The sequence below is a fragment of the Papio anubis genome, chromosome 17 (genome assembly GCF_008728515.1).
Source record: "Papio anubis isolate 15944 chromosome 17, Panubis1.0, whole genome shotgun sequence".
Lineage (NCBI taxonomy): Eukaryota > Metazoa > Chordata > Mammalia > Primates > Cercopithecidae > Papio > Papio anubis.
Genome location: NC_044992.1, coordinates 24,583,930 through 24,604,765, shown reverse-complemented (window position 1 = coordinate 24,604,765; position 20,836 = coordinate 24,583,930). Strand labels below are relative to the sequence as shown.

The following is a 20,836-nucleotide window of genomic DNA, read 5'->3' as shown; positions in this document are numbered from 1 at the left end:
TACAGGTGTGTGACAACACACCCAGCTAATTTTTGTATGTTTAGTGGAGACAGGGTTTCACCATATTGGCCAGGTTGGTCTCAAACTTCTGACCTCAAGTGATCCACCCACCTTGGCCTCTCAGAGTGCTGGGATTACAGGTGTGCGCCACCACGCCCAGCTCTATAAGATGTTTTGAGTGTGAATGAATCAACCCTGATAGAGTTTGCAAGCATGGGAGAAACACTACTACGAGAGTTAGGATGGGCACCAGTGATTTCTGAGGAAGGTCTATAATGATGTCACCATTTTCTACAGACACCAGGGTTGTAGCAGTCTGTTCCTCTTGAAAGGTGATGGAATCACAACCCTGATACATAATGTTGCAATGACTCACATCTCTGCAACAAGTTCTAAAGACAAGGCCCAGTTTTTGCCCTGATTTTATTAATACTAATGAATATAATATTAATTCACTGTTAAAAATAATACCAAAAGGAACGTCTTTGTACCTAAAAAAAACCTACCAAACCAAAAAACACTGAACTAGAATAAGATTTGGGACACATATACATTGATTGAATTTTAGATTTCTAGAATGGCAAACAGCAAAAGACCATAAAGAATAAAATATTTAAATTAATTTAGAAATACCCTACCCATGCTTCATGACATGGAGATTCCAGAGTTTCATCACTTCTTTCTCTCCTTCATTAACATCAGAAAATTCTTCAATTTGCTGGGGAAAAGAACGAAAAACACCTATTAAACACAGAATAAATGTAACATACTTTAAGAAAAATTTGTGAGTATGTCAAAAACAATGTTTTGGAACCAAAAATACCACAACTTATTTTACAGCAAAGTGGTAACATTTCTTAAAATTGACTTCTATGTAAGTAGTCATTTTATTGTATTTTATTCATTTATTTAGAGACAGAGTCTTGCTCTGTCGCCCAGGCTGAAGTACAGTGGCACTCAGCTCACTTAAACCTTGACCTTCCGGGTTCCGGATTCTCCTGTCTCAGCCTCCCGAGCAGCTTCGATCACAAGCACATGCTACCATGCCCAGCTAACTTGTATTTTCTATTAGTAGAGAAGGGGTTTGCCACGTTGGCGAGGCTGGTCTCAAACTCCTGACCTCAGGTGATCAGCCCAACTCACCTTACCAAAGTGTTGGGATTATAGGTGTGAGCCCGCACACCTGCCATCATTTAAAAAGGGAAAGGTAGCCGGGTGTGGTGGCTCACGCCTGTAATCCCAGCACTTGGGGAGGCCGAGGTGGGTGGATCACAAAGTCAAGAGATCAAGACCATCCTGGCTAATATGGTGAAACCCCGTCTCTACTAAAAAAAAATACAAAAAATTAGCCGGGCGTGGTGGCAGGCGCTTGTAGTCCCAGCTACTCGGAAGGCTGAGGCAGGAGAATGGCGTGATCCCGGGAGGTGGAGCTTGCAGTGAGCCGAGATCATGCCACTCCACTCCAGCCTAGGCGACAGAGGAGACTCTGTCTCAGAAAATAAATAAATAAATAAGCAAGCAAATAAATGAAAAGGGAAAGGTTAAATTACGATTACCTATAAATATAGAAATGAAAATACACAATACAAATTTACTTGAAGAAAATCCATCTTCCCTTTAACTTGGTAACTTTTTTGTTTTGAGACAGGGTCTCGCTCTATCACCCAGGCTGGAGTGCAGTGGTATAATCCTGGCTCACTGCAACCTCCACCTCCTGGGGTTAAGCGACTCTCCTGCCTCAGCCTCCTGAGTAGCTAGGACTACAAGTGCGTGCCACCATACCCAGCTAATTTTTTGCATTTTTAGTAGAGACCGGGTTTCGCCATGTTGTCGACTGGTCTTGAACTCCTGAACTCAGGCAATCTGACTGCCTCCAAAAGTGCTAGGATTACAGGGATGAGTGACCACCCCCAACCTAACTTGGTTAACTTTTAAAGTGACAATTTAAAAAATTGTACATTTCTGGATTCCTTAATTTTTTTTTTTTTTTTTTTTTGAGACGGAGTCTCGCGCTGTGTCACCCAGGCTGGAGTGCAGTGGCGCGATCTCGGCTCACTGCAAGCTCCGCCTCCCAGGTTCACGCCATTCTCCTGCCTCAGCCTCCGAGTAGCTGGGACTACAGGCGCCCGCCACCACGCCCGGCTAGTTTTTTTTTGTATTTTTAGTAGAGACGGGGTTTCACCATGTTAGCCAGGATGGTCTCGATCTCCTGACCTCGTGATCCACCCGCCTCGGCCTCCCAAAGTGCTGGGATTACAGGCTTGAGCCACCGCGCCCGGCCGGATTCCTTAATTTTTTAAAAAAAGAGTTGCTTTACACTGAAAGTCTAGTTCATATTAAGCAATTTTCAAAACAAATTAATATTTCAAGACAATTGCCAATAAAGATGGTAATAATAATTACTGTAATGGTTTTTTCTCTTAGCCATTCAGGATCCTTTTCATCTTCACTATCTACTTCCATTTCTTGTGGACGGAGAGGTAAGCAGGTATCACTATGGAAATACAGACGATTGTGGCCACTACTATATGTTCTTTGCTGTTCTACTTCTCCATCTTCAGATTCAAGAAATTCAGACATGCTTGCTTTTGTTCGTTTTGGCCTAATGAAAAGAAATAAATGTTGATTTATGGTCTCTACATGTATACCATCTAACCTCACGACTAGGAGTTGAGATCTCTGATAATCTGCAACATCACCATTTTATAAAACTAACCACAAAACAACAGTATTAGAGGCACAGCCCCAATAATTATTTTCTTTCGGTACATAATGTAAATCAAACCTATTACATATTAATTCAAACACAGTTTTAAAACTATCTTTCTGTGTGTGAAAATTTATAGTTAAAAAGGAGGAAAAAGAAATGAAGTGCTAGATAGGGCCCATTCAGATAGGAATATGCATATAAAATTCTACATGTCAAAATTGTATATTCTAACTCATGTATATTCACAAAGCAGAAAAGTCCTAACACTGGTTACATACACCTGCCTTAAAATTTTTTTCAGTTTTACTAAGATTAAAAATTCCCCCTTTGTAATTTTATTTATTACTATTATTATTATTTGAGATGAAGTTTCGCTTTTGTTGCCAGGCTGCAGCGCAATGGCGTGACCTCGGCTCACTGCAACTTCAACCTCCCAGGTTCAAGCAATTCTCCAGAAAATTCTACTAACAAAATTCTTTAATCTCACTAACCACTGCAGCAGTAGTGACATTAACATTATTAAAACTTAAGGATAAAGTTCAAAGAAAAAGTGAGAAAACCTCTGTAGAAATAGGAGCTATCAAGTGTTATAAAGCAGTTAACAACCCCACAGACACCTAATACTGAAAAATAATTTCCACCTAACTAGTAGCTTCGTCTGGCTCCTTTCTTCCTCCAATATCAGTAAAAATCAGAGCTTAAACTTTTGGTATATGCCCTTTTTACCGACCTGCACACAAGAATGTGTGTGATAGGTGTTCTCTTAACTGGTCCGTTGCGACTAAAAGCAAATCCAGGTTGGCGATGAATATCCTGAGGATTTCCTGCATAGGAGCCATCATAACACTCATTGATAGAAACATCTATCCTAGCACCTTTTGGATGATACTGCAACAAAAATGTCAAAAAAATATTAATTATCCTATCCTAAATATCCCTCCAATTTAATTAAAGAATCTGTGGGTTCTTAATATTTAGAAAACTAAAATAGGCCAGGCACACCAGCATGGTAAAACAGGCAGTCAGAAGACCTGGGGTCAACAAAATGTGTTAAAATCTTAACTATGTCATTTATTTCTTGGTTGAGCAAGAATAAGAAAATTATTTAATTCAAAGAGTTGGTTGAGGATTTTGTGAGTCACTTAAGACACACTACACAAACATTAATTATAATTCCAAATACATGTCAACTCTGAATCATTCACGGTAATCCATATATACAGCAATCTATCAAATACAGAAATTTGTTATTTTTATACAAAGTGCAATTTTTGAAAGTCAAGCTGTCTTGTACTTAATGCGTATTTTTTCCCTTTTTTAATTTTAAAAATTTTTGTGGGTACACAGGTGTATATATTTGTGGGGTACAAGAGATGTTCTTAATACAAATTGAGAAAATATGAAAAATTACTCACAACATAGTTGAAGATAAATCTGCTATGGCAGAGTTTAAGATGCTTGAGTAAACTATAAAGTTTGCGGCAGTTCAGAGTGCACCAAGGGCAATGCAGGTCATCTCTTGCTTCAGTTTGTTGCCTTGTATTGTTGTTATAGAGAAACTAAAAACAATTTAAAAAAAAAAAAAGCAAATCTCCAATTTATGCATAATAAGATATTTTGTTTAAACATCACTTCTAAAAATAGTTTTAAAAATTTAAAAGGAAAATCAAATTAGAGATATTCTCTTCAATTAAATATACCCAGCAAGGCGAGGTCACTCGTGCCTGTTAATCCCAGCATTTTGGGAGGCCAAGGCAGACACTGTCAAATGTATCGCTTGGAGCTCAAGATAAGCCTGGGCAACATAGTAAAACCTCGTCTCCATAAAAACTATAAAAATTAGCCGGGAGTGACAGCGTGTGCTTGTAATCAGTTACTTGGGAGGCTGAGGTGTGAGAATCTGGTCGAACCCAAGAGGCAGAGGTTGCAGTGAGCTGAGATTGTACCACTGCACTCCAGCCTGGGCAACAAAGTGAGACCCTGTCTCAAATAAATAAAATAAAAATAAAAAATATTCATGTTTGACAAACAACAAATACATTTCATAATTAATTTAAGAAGGGTCAGCTATGTTTACCTGATAAAATATTCTTAATTTCTGTCGGTTTTCATTTGGAGTATCCTTTTCTTTTCTTGTTTGCAGATCTGTAGTCAATGATTCTTTAACAGCTGAAAACATACACTTTTATATTCAATAAAAACACTGCTTTTGAAAAGCAAAATAACGTACCTCACAAAAACTATTAAATACTAAAGGTTTCACAGAATTCTACTTGTGGTATTTAAATACATTTCTGTTATTTCCCTCAACTGATGACTGTGGGAATAATACCCATAATCAGCATCCCTAAGCTGATGTTAAGATCTGTTGGCAGGACATATTTTTTCCTTAAAAAGCACCTCCGGCCCGGCGCGGTGGCTCATGCCTGTAATCCCAGCACATTGGGAGGCCAAGGCAGGCGGATCATGAGGTCAGGAGTTAGAGACGAGCCTGCCCAACATGGCGAAACCCCCGTCTCTACTAAAGACACAAAAAATTAGCCGGGCATGGTGGTGGGCACCTGCAATCCTAGCTGCTCAGGAGGCGGAAGCAGGAGAATTGCTTGAACCCGGGAGGTGGAGGTTGCAGTGAGCTGAGACCACACCACTGCACTTCAGCCTGGGTGACAAAAGCGAAACTCTGTCTCAAAAAACAAAAACAAAAAACCACCTCCCATATCCTAAACAATTAAAAAAGTAACTCCAAGTAATTATATGTCATTACCATGCTGTTTTAAGCACTTTGAGGTCAGAGTGTGGTTGTGTTTTTTTTGCTGTTGAGACAAAGATTCACTTTGTTGCCCAGGCTGGCGTGCAGTGGCACAATCTCAGCTCACTGCAACCTCCACCTCCTGGGTTCAAGCAAGTCTCGTGCCTCAGCCTCCTGAGTAGCTGGGATTACAGGTACCCGCCACCACACCCGGCTGATTGCTTGTATTTTAGTAGAGACAGGGTTTCACCATGTTGCCCAGGCTGGTCTCGAACTCCTGAGCTCAGGCAATCTGCTCTTCTCGGCCTCCAAAAGCACTAGGATTACAGATGTGAGTCAGCATGTCCAGCCCAGAGTGTGGTTTTAATTGGTGTTTGTATTCTCAGAGCCCAGGTGTGAGCAGACACTAAGTGATGGTTTATCAGAAAGTTATACTTAGTATATTAAAATTATTTCAGGCCGGGCACGGTGGCTCATGTCTGCATTCCCAGCACTTTGGGAAGCTGAGGCGGGCGTACTGCCTGAGGTCAGAAGTTTGAGACCAGCCTGGCTAACATGGTGAAATGCCATCTCTACTAAGAAAATATATACATATAAAAACTAGCCAGGCATGGTGGCACATGCCTGTAGTCCCAGCTACTTGGGAGGCTGAGGCAGGAGAATTGCTTGAACCCGGGAGGCAGAGGGTGCAGTGAGCTGAGGTCACGCCACTGCACTCCAGCACGGGTGACGGAGCAAGACTCCGTCTCCAAAAGAAAAAAAAAAAAAAGGGTATTTATATTTCCTTACTTAATTAACTATTAGGTATAATTTGTATATAACTTTTTCTTAGTTTCAATGTAATCTTTTACCTATTTCACTGGCTTCTGAGTATTCTGAGAAGTGCCCACACTACAGTTTACTTGGAAAACCTTTCCCCTGACACAGGCCATTTATTTTATTTATATTTTTTATTTTTTATAAGCGACAGGGTGTCACTATGTTGCCCAGGCTGGTCTTGAACTCCTGGGCTTCAAGCAATCCACCCACCCTGGTCTTCCGAAGTGCTGGGATTACAGTTGTCAGCCACTGCGCCTGGCCCCATTTCCTATATCTCTTTAATCTGACCATTACTGTGACCTGCACACAATGAGTGTACATGGGTGGTCAAAGAGGACAACTTAAGCCTTCTGCCTTCTTTAAACAGGCAGATAAAGACACACAAGTGCTCTCAGGTCAAGGAAAATGTTCCTACTGGACAGATACAAAAACGACAGAACTTGGCCAGGCGCAGCGGCTCAAGTCTGTAGTCCCAGTACTGTGGGACGCTGAGGGAGGTAGATTGCTTGAGCTCAGGAGTTTGAGACCAGCGTGGGTGACAGCAAAATCCCATCTCTACCAAAAAATACAAAAATTAACATGGTGTGGTGGCACGAGCCTGTAGTCCTATCTGTATGGAGGGCTAAGGTGGGAGGATCTCTTGAGCCTGGGAGGCAGTTGCTGAGATGGCACCACTGCACTCCAGCCAGGGTGAGAGAGACAGACCCTGTCTCAAAAAAAAAAAAAGTAAAATAAAAATGATAGAACACTGCAACTTGGGCCTTAAACTCAGCAGAAAGTTAACTCTATTTGAAAATGTTTTTTCCTCTTAAAAACTGGCTGGGCACGATGTCATGCCTGTAATCCCAGCACTTTGGGAGGCCGAGATGGGTGGATCACCGGAGGTCAGTAGTTTGAGACCAGTCTGGCCTACATGATGAAACCCTGTCTCTACTAAAAATACAAAAATTAGCTGGGCATGGTGGTGTGTGCCTGTAATCTCAGCTACTCGGGAGGCTGAGGCAGGAGAATTCCTGAAACCGGGAGGCTGAGGTTGTGCTGAGCCAAGATCATGCCACTGCACTGCAGCCTGGGCGCGGTGGCTCATGCCTGTAATTCCCAGCACTTAGGGAGGAGGCCTAGGTGAGCGGATCACAAGGTCAGGAGATCAACACCATCCTGGCTAACACGGTGAAACCCCATCTCTACTAAAAATACAAAAAAATAGGCCGGGTATAGTGGCTCATGCCCGGCCTAATTTTTTGGGAGGCCGAGGCAGGCAGATCATGAGCTTAGGAGATCAAGACTCTCCTGGCTAAAACGGTGAAACCCCGTCTCTATTAAAAATACAAAAAAAAAAAAAAAAAAATTTTTAGCCAGGCATGGTGGCCAGCGCCTATAGTCCCAGCTACTCTGGAGGCTGAGGCAGGAGACTGTATGATCCCGGGAGGTGGAGCTTGCAGTGAGCTAAGATTGCACCACTGCACTCCAGCCTGGGCAAGAAAGCGAGACTCCAATTTAAAAAAACAAAACAAAACAAAACCAAAAAAACAAAAACAAACAAACAGAAAAACTTATATGTGAGCTATAAAAAACATAGTTACTGGGCTGGGCTCGATGGCTCATGCCTGTAATCCCAGCACTTTTGGAGGCAAAGGCGGGCAGATCACAAGGTCAGGAGATAGAGATCATCCTGGCTAACGAGGTGAAACCCCGTCTCTACTAAAAATACAAAAAAAAACAAAAAAAATCAAAAAAGTAGCTGGGCGTGGTGATGGGCGCCTGTAAACCCAGCTACTCAGGAGGTTGAGGGAGGAGAATGGCATGAACCAGGGAGGCAGAGCTTGCAGTAAGCCGAGATTGTGCCACTGCACTCCAGTCTGGGCCACAGAACTAGACTCCATCTCAAAACAAAACAAAACAAAACAAAACAAAACAAAACAAAACTTAGTTCCAAAGCTCTTTATAGTTGTGATTCCAAAATCTTAAAAGCTAATCTGAAAACCAATCGTTTTCTTGTAAGTTTCTGGTAAATTTGTTTAGTGGAAAAACTTGCCCTAAGTTAACATGAGGATTCCACTTCAAGATGTTATATATGACATCTATACCATGTACCATATCACGCTTCTATAAATTTATTTTTTTTCAATTCAAATTTCTAGGTACACTTGGCACAAAGGTTCTGGATGAAGAATTTTTACTACTACTTCAACACAAAACTTTACACTTAAGATAGGAGAACCCTAATTTACCATGATTCGTAACCTACCTAATAAGCCAAATAGTATTTCCAAACGACTAATCACATAGAGGCCAGGAGAGGTGGCTCTCGCCTGTAATCCCAGCACTTTGAGAGGCTGAGGCGGGCAGATCATGAGGTCAGGAGATGGAGACCATCCTGGCTAACATCGTGAAACCTCATCTCTACTTCTTTAATTTACTGACTTACTATTATTTTTTTTGAGACGGAGTATTGCTCTGTCGCCCAGACTGGAGTGCAGTGGCACAATCTCAGCTCACTGCAAACTCTGCCTCCCGGGTTCACGCCATTCTCATGCCTCAGCCTCTTGAGTACTGGGACTACGGGTGGCCACCACCACGCCTGGCTAATTTTTTTTTGTATTTTTAGTAGGGACGTGGTTTCATCGTGTTAGCCAGGATGGTCTCAATCTCCTGACCTTGTGATCCACCCGCCTTGGTCTCCCAAAGTGCTGGGATTACAGGTGTGAGCCACTGCGCCCAGCCAACCCTGTCTCTACTAAAACTACAAAAAATTAGCCAGGTGTGGTGGCATGTGCCTGTAGTCACAGCTACTTGGGAGGCTGAGGCAGAAGAATCGTTTGAACCCACAAGGCAGAGGTTGCAGTGAGCCAAAATCGCGCCACTGCACTACTGCCTGGGTAACAGAGCAAGACTCCGTCTCAAAAAAAAAAAAAAAAAGAAGAAGAATCATATAAAGCAAAACACAAGTGAATTAATCTAAAGCATGAGACCTAACCCTGAAAACCATTATTTTGATTGTAATGTTTTCTTACCAATAGTTTGAGTAGGTTTAACTGAACCAGGTTTGTTTTCCTGATGGAGACTCTCTGAATTTCTAGTGGCAAGAGGTTTGGCAATAGGAGCTGTAGATTTATCATTGGTCTCTCCTGTCCAACGAAGAGTGAACTGCAATGTAGGTCCCTGAGAAAATGTTTCAAATGGAGGCAGCCTCTAAAAAATAAAAAAACATGCAAAGACTGGAGACTCAGATAATGAATTCAAATAAATTGTAGAAATAAAAAAAAATCATTGTAAGTCAATGTGGATTTGCCTTAATAGATTTGTCTTGAAAATCCAAATGCTGACTGAGATGGCTAGGCAAACAAAGTAAACGTATGGAGCAGACACTGTAGAACTTGAACTGGAAAGCACGGGCTACCTAAAAGAGGCGACCACTGATCAGCAACGGGTGAATTGTTGCCATGTGAAAACACTGGTCCAGCACAGCTAGATTTTCATATTTTTCCAAAGAAGTCAGAAATCGAAATTTTCATGGGAAAACTTCTCATTTATGTTGTTGCTAACCAGTTCAAAATGTCTTTTTTTTTTTTTTTTGAGATGGAGTTTCACTCTTGTTGCCCAGGCTGGTGTGCAATTGGCATGGTCTCAGCTCATTGCAACCTCCGCCTCCCAGGTTCAAGGGATTCTCCTGTCTCAGCCTCCCAAGTAGCTGGGATTACAGGCGCCCGCCATCACACCCGGCTAATTTTTTGTGTGTGTGTTTTTAGTAGAGACAGGGTTTCACCATCTTGGTCAGGCTGGTTTTGAACTCCTGACCTCAGGTGATTCGCCCGCCTCGGCCTCCCAAAGTGCTGGGGTTACAGGCGTGAGCCACCACGCCCGGCCTTGAAGTCTTAAAAACAAAATTGTGGTACCCAAAGCCCACCAGCATGTAACCTTTGCTCTTAGGTGACCAATTTACTTTTTTTTCTTGTAAATCGAACAGCTTTTCAATTAGCAATTTTCTTTAACTTCTCTCAGTTTCACTGACAAAGACTGCCAGTGCTTCTCTTCTTTGATTTTAGGACGCTAAGCTATTGAAAATAGCTAACTTTTAGCCATCTGATCGAATCACTCACCCATCCTCAAGAATTTACCTATTAAGCTGATGATCCCAAATTGGTTCTCCATTCTTATCCTTATACTTGAACTCTAAACTCGTATCTCCAACTGCTGTTTGGACATTGCCAATTGATCTCAATGTCACCTTGAACTAAACCATGTTTAGAAGTGTATCCATTATCTTTTCTTCTAAAACACACTTTCCTTCTCATGTTATTTTTGTTCCTGTCATTATCATCTTACCAGTGACCCTAAGCTAAAAATTTTGGAATTATATTTGACTCCTATTCTTTCATTTCTCAGGTAACTGCCATGTCCTTTTCGAAATGTCTATCATTTCTTCCTCGTCCTTCAAGGATCACACACACACAAGAACCTTTGTATAGATCAGTATTGCCTTACTACCAGAGTATCTCAATTGTTCTCCTTGCTTCTGATTTTTACTTTCCTATTCAAATATAGGAGAGATCAAATAATTTTCTCAAGACTGCTTTCATGATATTCTCTTTTATAAAACCTTCAAAGAGCTTCAATTTATTTTACTGCCACAGAGGCCTAAACTCCTTCTATATCGTTATTACAAAGTAATCCTCTTAAAACTATTTAGACTAGAGGGCTAGGCGCAATGTCACGCCTGTAATCCCAGCACTTTGGGAGGCCGAGGCAGGCAATCACGAGATCAGGAGTTCGAGACCATCCTGGACAACATGGTGAAACCCCGTCTCTACTAAAATATAAAAAATTAGCTGGGCATGGTGGCGGGTGCCTGTAATCCCAGCTACTCGAGAGACTGAGGCAGGAGAATTGCTTGAACTCAAGAGGCGGAGGTTGCCGTGAGCCAAAATCATGCCACTGCGCTCCAGCCTGGCAACAGAGCAAGACTCCATCTCAAAAAAAAAAAAAAAAAAAAAAAAGGCCAGACGCGGTGGCTCACACCTGAAGCACTTTGGGAGGCCAAGGCGGATGGATAACAAGGTCAGGAGTTCGAGACCAGCCTGGCCAATATGGTGAAACCGCATCTCTACTAAAAACAAAAAACTCAGCCAGGCATGGTGGTGCGCGCCTGTAATCCCAGCTACTCAGGAGGCTGACGCTGAAGAATTGCTTGAACCGGCCGGGCGCGGTGGCTCAAGCCTGTAATCCCAGCACTTTGGGAGGCCGAGACGGGCGGATCACGAGGTCAGGAGATCGAGACCATCCTGGCGAACACGGTGAAACCCCGTCTCTACTAAAAAATACAAAAAACTAGCCGGGCGAGGTGGCGGGCGCCTGTGGTCCCAGCTACTCGGGAGGCTGAGGCAGGAGAATGGCTTACGCCCGGAGGCGGAGTCTGTGAAAATGAGACTGCGGCAACTGCACTAATTAAGCATGTGCCGACTGGGCTCCCAAAAATAAATTTAAAAAAAGGAAAAGAAAAACGTGTTAGGCAAACACGTAGTAGCTGACATAAATATTATTCCAGGGAGTTAGGCAGAACTGCACTCCAGCCTGGCGCGACAGATGGACTCCGCCCCCAAAAAGAATTGTTTGAACCTGGAGGCGGAGGGCGCGGAGCCGCAGATCAGCGCCATCAGACCCAGGCCTGGGTGATAGAGGAACCCGCCTCAAAACCAAAACCCTGAAAACCAACAACAACAACAACAACAAAACTACCACCAACAAAAACCCTTCATATATATAATCCTTATAGTCTCATGAATGAAAACATACTTTAAAACAAGAAATTTAAAATGAAAAAGATCATAAAGATAAATCCACGCAGAAAACTCAAACACTATAGATAAAAATTATTTGAAATCTCATCACCTGGAGTTAACCATTATTATAAATTTTAGAAAGAAGGGGAAAAAAAAAATATATATATATACACACACACACACTTATGTAAAAATTTAATATGGAAATCTTGTCAAACTATCATCCTTTTTAATGGCTTTTTAGATTGAATGTGTTTCTGTTTCATTATTTTAAAAATGCTGAGAAAACCTGTTACCCGTATCTTTTGTTAACAAGTTACTACCTTGTGACAAAAATATAAAATTTTAAATTGTTAAAGACTATATATACAATTGTAACTTCATATATATTGCCATTCTGCCCTATAGTAAGACTGTATCAACCTTTTTTTTTTTTTTTCTGAGACAGAGTCTTGCTCTGTCTCCCAGGATAAAGTGAAGTGGCATAATCTCAGCTCACTGAAACCTCTGCCTCCTGGGTTCAAGTAATACACCTCCTAAGCCTCCCAAGTTGCTGGGACTATAAGCATCTGCCACCACGCCCAGCTAATTTTTGTGTTTTTGGTAGAGATGGGGTTTCACCATGTTGGCCAGGATGGTATCAAACTCGTAACCTCAGGGGATCCATCTGCCTAGGCCTCCCAAAGTGCTGGGATTACAGGCATGAGCCACTGAGCCCGGCCCCAACTTACTCTTACATCAATATATTATTTGAGAGTATTTGTGTCCTCACATCCCTAAAACACTAGAAACTGTCAAACTTTTTAATCTGTGTCAAACTGTCAAAAGTAGTATCTCTGCATTTGCATGCCTTTGAACACTAATAATGTTGAGTATTGCTTTAAAAGTTTGCTGGCCATCTATATATATTTTCTAAGAACTGCGTGATAGTCCTTGACACATTTCTTATTACACTGCGTATCTTTTTCTTGTTTTATAATTCACAATATTATGTATTCATAATATTAGCATTTTGTGTTACAAATATTTCCCCCATTCCATAATTTGTTTGTAACTTTAGATTTTTTGCAATATAAAAATGACTAATTTTAACCAGGCAATTTTTACTTTATGCTTTCTTACTTTAAATCATCCTTAGAAGGGTCTTCCTCACTGCAGTATATTAACATTCACCTATTTTTTTTTCTATGCTTATTAATGTTCATTTTTACATGTTTATGAGCCTTCCGGAATGTATTAGGTCTAAGATTATTTCCAGATGACTGGAGAAGAGTTGTCACAATTAATGAACAGTTTGTCTTTCTCACAGAGCTATACCACTGCCTTTATCATAAACTACATTTCAAATATACATCAAACTATTTCAGGACTATGTCTGAATGACATGCTTGTCTATTCCTATGCTTATACCATAGGGTTTAAGTTCTCTTAACTTTACGGTATATTCTACTGTATATTGTATATCATACTAAAACTGGTAAGTAAAAATTCTCAAAATATTTTTCTAAAATTTCCCTTAGTATTACTAAACACTTAGCCTTCTAGATTAACTTGGAACTAATTTTATGGCTTAAAAAAATCCTTATGAGATTTTGCATTGGATGGTACACTGACTTAACATATTTAGAAATAAAGGACATCATTATAGTTTTGAATCTACCTATTTAAGAAATGTATGGATTCCTCTTTATCGCTTCAAAGACTTGTTTTAAGTATGCTTAATCTAAATTCTGCAGACTTCTTAACAAATGTATTACTAGTCATCCCTTATTACCTGCCATTACAATAAATGGAATTTAAAATAGCCATTAACATTTATTGAGCACTTATTGTATGCCAGGCACTGTACTAAATATTTTATTATTTCATCTAATCAATCAATTCTATGTCTCGTTTTATAGGTGAAAAAACTGAGACATGGATAAATAACTTGCCAAACGCCACATAGCTAGGAGCAGAGATTTGAATCAGGCAGTCTGGCTCTAAAGAATGATGCCTTCCGTGTGGCTGGGCGCAGTGGCTCACACCTGTAATCCCAGTGCTTTGGGAGGCTGAGGCGGGCGGATCACAAGGTCAGGAGTTCGAGGCCAGCCTGGCCAAGATGGTCAAACTCCGTCTCTACTAAAAACACAAAAACTTAGCCAGGCGTGGTGGCACGCGCCTGTAATCACAGCTACTCGGGAGGCTGAGACAGGGAAATCGCTTGAACCTGGGAGGCACAGGTTGCAGTGAGCCGAGACCATGCCACTGCACTCCAGCCTGGGCAACAGAGCAAGACTCTGCCTCCAAAAAAAAAAAAAAAAAAAAGATGATGCCTTCCATTAAATGCTCTGACTAGATCATTTGATCATTTACTTGTGTTTTTTAAAGAATAAAAAACAAAGGACTTTACTTCCAACATGAATTAGCATTTGGGGAGGAAAACATCAATCAAAAATGGGAGTTCATAACTATAACGTGCTCAACCTTCTAAGTAGTCCATACCTTCCCATCAAGAATAGTCTCCCATGTTGCTCTTTTCTTGCTTATTGGACATTCTTCCATTTCCTGCATGGCTACTTCATATTCCCCATCTAAAAGCTGTAAGCGCCTGTTAGACAAACACATATACTTTAAAGTAACCTGTGTTATTACTATAAGTACACAAATTCTACATCTTTAGATTTATACTAAAAGCATTTATTAAATTTATAAACTAGCTTACATACCCGACAAGATTTTAAAATACAGCTACACTCCAGTCCTGATGAAAGCAATTTTAATGATGTACACTAAAAACTGTATTAATAGGGATTCATTACTGTAGCTACTCAGATATAACTCTAAACACATAAAGTATAATATGCTTAAGGTCTCAAAACCTGGTACGTTGTCAACATTAAATATAAAGCATATGTACAGGCTTTATTTATTTATTTATTTATTTGAGATGGAGTCTTGGTCTGTTGTCCAGGCTGGAGTGCAGTGGTGCAATCTCCGCTCACCGCAGTCTCTGCTGCCCAGTTCGAGCAATTCTCCTGCCTCAGCTTCCCGAGTAGCTGGGATTACAGGCGCATGCCAACATGACCGGCTAATTTTTGTATTTTTAGTAGAGACGGGGTTTCACCATCTTGGCCAGGCTGGTCTTAAACTCCTGCCCTCGTGATACACCCACCTCGGCCTCCCAAAGTGCTGGGATTACAGGTGTGAACCACCACGCCCGGCCCAAGCTTTATATTTTTAAAAATAGGAGAACAGTGTTACAATGCTTGTCTTAGGGAAACACTAAGAATTCTATTACTTTTAACTACTGTAATTGTTTGAACTAGAATCCTTTACTTTTATACTTGACCAGTAAACTGATGATTACGACAAATCTAGTAACTATAGAATTCTGGGGGCACCTGGCACATATAGGTGCTCAATAAATATTTCATGGAACACTAATTGAATCAAATAATTCAAATATATTCACACAATATAGTTTTAAGATGTGTGTACATACATGTCTATGTATAATTTATTTTTTCCATACTTTAAACACTAGTAACCACTACTACTCTAAACACCATTCTTCAACCATGCTCAGTAATTAACTATATATATCAAGAATGTGGCTTCTCTTCATCACTCTTAGAGAAATTCTATTAGGTAAAAACAGCTGACATTTATTGAGTGTTCACTATGTGCCAGGCACTATTATAAAGATTTTACATGGTTCATTTAATCTTCCCAACAATGCTATGAACTACGTACTATTATTCCATTGCCAGAAGAGAAAACTGAGGCAAGAAAAGGTTAAATAACTTGCCTTAATGAAACCATAAATAGCCAGAGCTAGCAAATGAATCCAGGTGTCTGTCTCTAAAGTCTCTTAAAACCAAATAATTGAGACTTAAGAATTTGTGTCTTTTCTCTATGCTGTACAACTTAAATTTAGTCAACTTCAATAGTACATATCGGCAAAGCCATTCAACTATTTTAAAAACTAATTTATTCAAATAGGCAATAAATTCATATATCTCTAAATCAAAACGGAGCTTCCTTATGCTTTTACATAGATACATACTATTTCATTTTATGGGTGTACATTTGATAGTTACAATCCAATGCACTCTATCTGTAATGTACGTGGAGACCTTTCCCCCAGTCTCATTAAGTGCTTTATCAAAAGTTTTTTGGTCTCTGCCAATCTGGTAAGTGAAAACATGCATCTCAGTGTACTTTTAATTCAGATATTTTATCGTTTAAATTGTTTAAGAACCACATATATCTATTTTGGTAAACTTATTGTTTCCTTTGCCCATTCCTCTATTGGGCAGTGGTCTTTTAAAATTAGTATGACCTTTTTACATTCAAGAATGAGATATCTACCTATAAAACGGGTTGAAAATAATTTCTCCCCGTCTTGTCATTTCCATTTTGACTTTCGTTGTGGTGGCTTTTTTGTTTTCTGAAGAAGTTTTTGATTTTTATTTTGTTCAACCTTGTATTCTTTTCCTATATGGCTTTTGAATTTTCGTTATTATTTCAAGGAATGAACTGGATTTTTTTTTTTGATTTTTTTTTTTTAAAGACAGTCTCGCTCTGTCACCCAGGCTAGGGTGCAGTGGCACAATCATAGCTCACTAAAGCCTCAGACTCCTGGGCTCAAGCGATTCTCCCACCTTGGTCTTCCAAAGTACTAAGATTACAAGTGTAAGCCACCGTACTCAGCCCTCTGTGAGATTTTAAAAACAATTTTTACATATCTAACACGCAGATTTTGGCTTAAAAACACTATTCTTCTACCGGCCGGGCGCGGTGGCTCAAGCCTGTAATCCCAGCACTTTGGGAGGCCGAGACGGGCGGATCACGAGGTCAGGATATCAAGACCATCCGGGCTAACACGGTGAAACCCCGTCTCTACTAAAAATACAAAAAAAAAGCCGGGAAAAAAAAAAACACTATTCTTCTATAAAGAATCATGCATGACTCCTTGAAGAAATCACAATTTCAGAGCAGAGGTAAGAAAAGGAGAAGGTAGGCCGGGTGCGGTGGCTCATGCCCGTAATCCCGACAGTTTGGGAGGCTGAGGTGGGGGGATCACCTGAGGTAAGGAGTTCCAGACCAGCCTGACCAACATGGAGAAATACAAAATTTTCTTTACTAGAAATACAAAATTAGCCAGGCATGGTGGTGCATGCCTGTAATTCCAGCTACTCAGGAGGCTGAGGCCGGAGAATCGCTTGAACCTGGGAGGCAGAGGTAGTGGTGAGCTGAGATCGTGCCTTTGTACTCCAGCCTGGGCAACAAGAGCGAAACTCTGTCTCAAAAAAAAAAAAAGGAGAAGGAATTCTGGTATATCTTACTATTCTAGAAAATCAGGAAAAACTAGCAGCAACAAAACAGGACACAGAAGCCTACTTAGAAGGGTTCCTCCTGACCAAATATGAGAAAATTTGAGCATTAAAATAACAGTCAACAAATTAAAACTAGTTGAATAAAAATAGAATTTGTTACTCCATACTGATTTTAAAATATCAAAGCTGGGAAAAGGAATGCTCTTTTTTAAAAATTTATATATAACTTTTCTTAATTTTTTTTTTTCCTTTTTAGGGACAGGGTCTTGCTATGTTCAGCCCAAGCTGGTCTCAAACTCCTGGGCTCAAATAATCTTCCCGTGTTGGACTTATAAAGTGTTAGGGTTACAGGCGTCAGCCACTATGCTCGCCTGTTTATATATATATATATATATATATTTTAGGGTTGGTCAAGTGAAGCAGAGGGAGCAGAGAAGGAACGCTCTTCTTTATATAAAAATGCAAACTAATAAATGTGGAAGAAATGTTAGAAAATTGCCATCTCCCAACTGCCAAAGGAACAATTTATTCAAGCAAAAATAATCGATGCTAAAACTACTGGGTGAAAGGCTATGGGAAGAAAATGGATATTTACTCAGCTTCATGTATTAGTGTAAGAATTATATGTTAATTTATATAAAAGGGGAAAAAAGTACTGTTACAATGGAGAAATACTGTGAACAGCATCTTAACTGAGTGATCAAACCTAATATTACCTTTGGTCTGTGACGTAGTACATAAAGAACACATCACTCATTAGAATCCCTGCCAAAAATGTTTAACCTGAAGCTAATCATGAGGAAATCATCACAGAAGTTCAAATTGAGATACATTCTGCAAAACTACAGCCCTATACTGGGGGAAAAATGTCACAAAAGGTAGTGGGAAAGTATAGGGGACTATTCCAAATTGAAGGAGACTGAAGAACTATGACAACTAGCTATAGAATCGGGGTGGGGACAGGACAAATTATAAAGGACTTTATTGAGGTCAACTGGGGAGATAGTATTGTATTTGTATTTTAATTTTCCTCATAAGTGTATGGTGGTTATACCAGAAAATGTCTTTGTTCTTAGGAGATACATGCAACAGAGTTTATAAATAAGAAATAAAGCAAAACCTGCAAACTGTTCAGCACAAAAACAAAATATATACTTTCAAATAAATCAAATGTGGTAAAATGTTAACAATCTAGATGAAGCGTAGGTGGATATTAAATGACTGTAGTATTCTTTCAACTTTCCTATAGGTTTGAATTTTTTTTTTTTTTTTTTGAGATGGAGTCTCGCTGTTGCCAGGCTGGAGTGCAGTGGCATGATCTCAACTCACTGCAACCTCCACCTCCTGGATTCAAGCGATTCTCCTGCCTCAGCCTCCTGAGTAGGTGGGACTACAGGAGCGCACCACCACGCCTAGCTAATCTTTGTATTTTTAGTAGAGATGGGGCTTCACCATGTTGGCCAGGATGATCTCGAACTTTTGACCTCGTGATCCGCCCGCCTCAGCTCCCAAAGTGCTGGGATTACAGGCGTGAGCCACCACGTCCGGGTAAATATTTTCAAAATAAGCTGCTGGGTGGAAATTCTCCCAGTTTCTTCTTGGCACTTTAAAATAAAAGCATTATCTTTTTCTTACAAGAAATGTGTTAATGTATGTGTCAGCTACAGTGAATAAAAAAGAAAACAGAACATACCCCATGGTGCCTAAAATAGAACAATTAACAGCACTAATGAAGTCCAATGTGCCTCATTCTAACTGTCTCCCCCCATAGACATGACCCCTATTTTCTAGTACATTTATGGTTTTATTGTTTTCCATTCAAATCTTCGATCCACAATAAAATTTCTGACATTAAAAAGATACTGGGCTGGGCGCAGAGGCTCAAGCTTATAATCCCAGCACTTTGGGAATTTAAGGCAGATTGGATCAGAAGTCCAGGGTCAGAGACCATCCTGGCTAACACACAGTGAAGTAGCCTATCTCTACTAAAATATGAAAAAAGTGTAGTGGTGGTGGGTGCCTGTAGTCCCAACTACTTGGGAGGCTGAGGCGGGAGAATGGCATGAACCGAGGGCCGAGGCTTGCAGTGAGCAAAATCCGCCACTGCACTCCAGCCTGGGCGACAGAGACTCCGTCTCAAAAAAAAAAAAAAAAAAAAGACACTGGCCGGGCACGGTGGCTCACGCCTGTAATCCCAGCACTTTGAGATGCTGAGGCAGGTGGATGATCTGAGGTCAGGAGCTTGAGACCAGCCTGGCCAACATGGTGAAACCCCATCTCTACTAAAAATACAAAAATTAGCCAGGTGTGGTGGCGAGTGCCTGCAATCCCAGCTATTCGGGAGGCTGAGGCAGGTGAATCGCTTGAACCGAGGAGACAGAGGTTGCAGTGAGCCAAGATCACACCACTGAACTCCAGCCTGGGTGACAGAGCAAGCGTCCATCTCAAAATAAATAAATAATAAACAACAGGAGGAATGGCCTAGTTACTTTTCCTGGTTCTTTGTCCTATACCTGACAATAAACTGTTAACTACCAGCAAGCAGCTTGGTACAAGAAATGATGGCATAGGTTTCTTCCTCCAATCCTGAAAAACAAATGCTGGATTTGCTTCCTAGACATTCTTTCACTGGTGATATTTTCACTAAAATATTTCGTTTCCAAACAGAAACTGCATGAATTATTATAAGCCTGTTTCTTGCCATCCTGTACCAAATGCACAGAGGTACACAATGATTATACATGATTTTCTTTCTTTCTTTTTTCTTGAGACAGTCTTGCTGTGTCACCCAGGCTGGAGTGCAGTGGTGCGATCGATCTTGGCTCACTGTAATCTCTGCCTTGTGGGTTCAAGCGATTCTCCTGCTTCAGCCTCTGGAGTAGCTGGGATTACAGACACACACCACTGTGCCCAGCTAATTTTTTATTTTTAGTAGAGACAGGGTTTCACCATCTTGGCCAGGCTGGTCTCGGACTCCTGACCGTGTGACCCACCCACCTCGGCCTCCCAAAGTGCTGGGATATCAGGCGTGAGCCACCGCACCTGGCCTTCTTTCTTTTTTTAAAAAAAATGGGGTCTCGCCTAGGCGTGGTGGCTCACGCCTGTAATCCCAGCACTTTGGGAGGCCAAGGTAGACGGATCACGATGTCAGGAGACTGACACCATTCTAACACGGTGAAACCCCATCTCTACTGAAAATACAAAAAATCAGCTGGGCGTGGTGGCACGGACCTGTAGTCCCAGCTACTTGGGAGGCTGAGGCAGGAGAATTGCCTAAACCCAGGGGGCAGAGGGGTTGCAATGGGCAAGAAAAAAAAAGATGGGATCTCACTTTGTCACTCAGGCTGGGGTACAGTGGCATGATCATAGCTCATTGCTGCCTTCAACTCCTGGGCTCAAACAATCCTCCCATCTTAGTCTCCTATGTAGCTGGACCTACAGGTGCATACCACCATGA

At 40.8% G+C, this 20,836-nt stretch overlaps 1 protein-coding gene across 3 annotated transcripts in view; it reads right to left on the bottom strand.

Annotated features, from left to right (window-relative positions):
• Window positions 1-20,836, bottom strand: part of SUZ12 (SUZ12 polycomb repressive complex 2 subunit) — a 64,268-nt gene that overhangs the window by 3,832 nt on the left and 39,600 nt on the right. For 2 of the 3 annotated variants that reach the window (XM_021928909.2, XM_021928910.2), the window contains 7 exons: window positions 14,543-14,648; window positions 9,293-9,470; window positions 4,788-4,879; window positions 4,126-4,269; window positions 3,441-3,598; window positions 2,404-2,602; window positions 639-718 (listed from right to left, as the gene is read on the bottom strand). In XM_021928909.2, the coding sequence (XP_021784601.1) occupies window positions 639-718; window positions 2,404-2,602; window positions 3,441-3,598; window positions 4,126-4,269; window positions 4,788-4,879; window positions 9,293-9,470; window positions 14,543-14,648 (957 nt within the window). Of the gene's footprint in view, window positions 1-638; window positions 719-2,403; window positions 2,603-3,440; window positions 3,599-4,125; window positions 4,270-4,787; window positions 4,893-9,292; window positions 9,471-14,542; window positions 14,649-20,836 lie in introns of all 3 variants that reach the window. The other variant, XM_021928911.2, reaches the window with a different exon arrangement.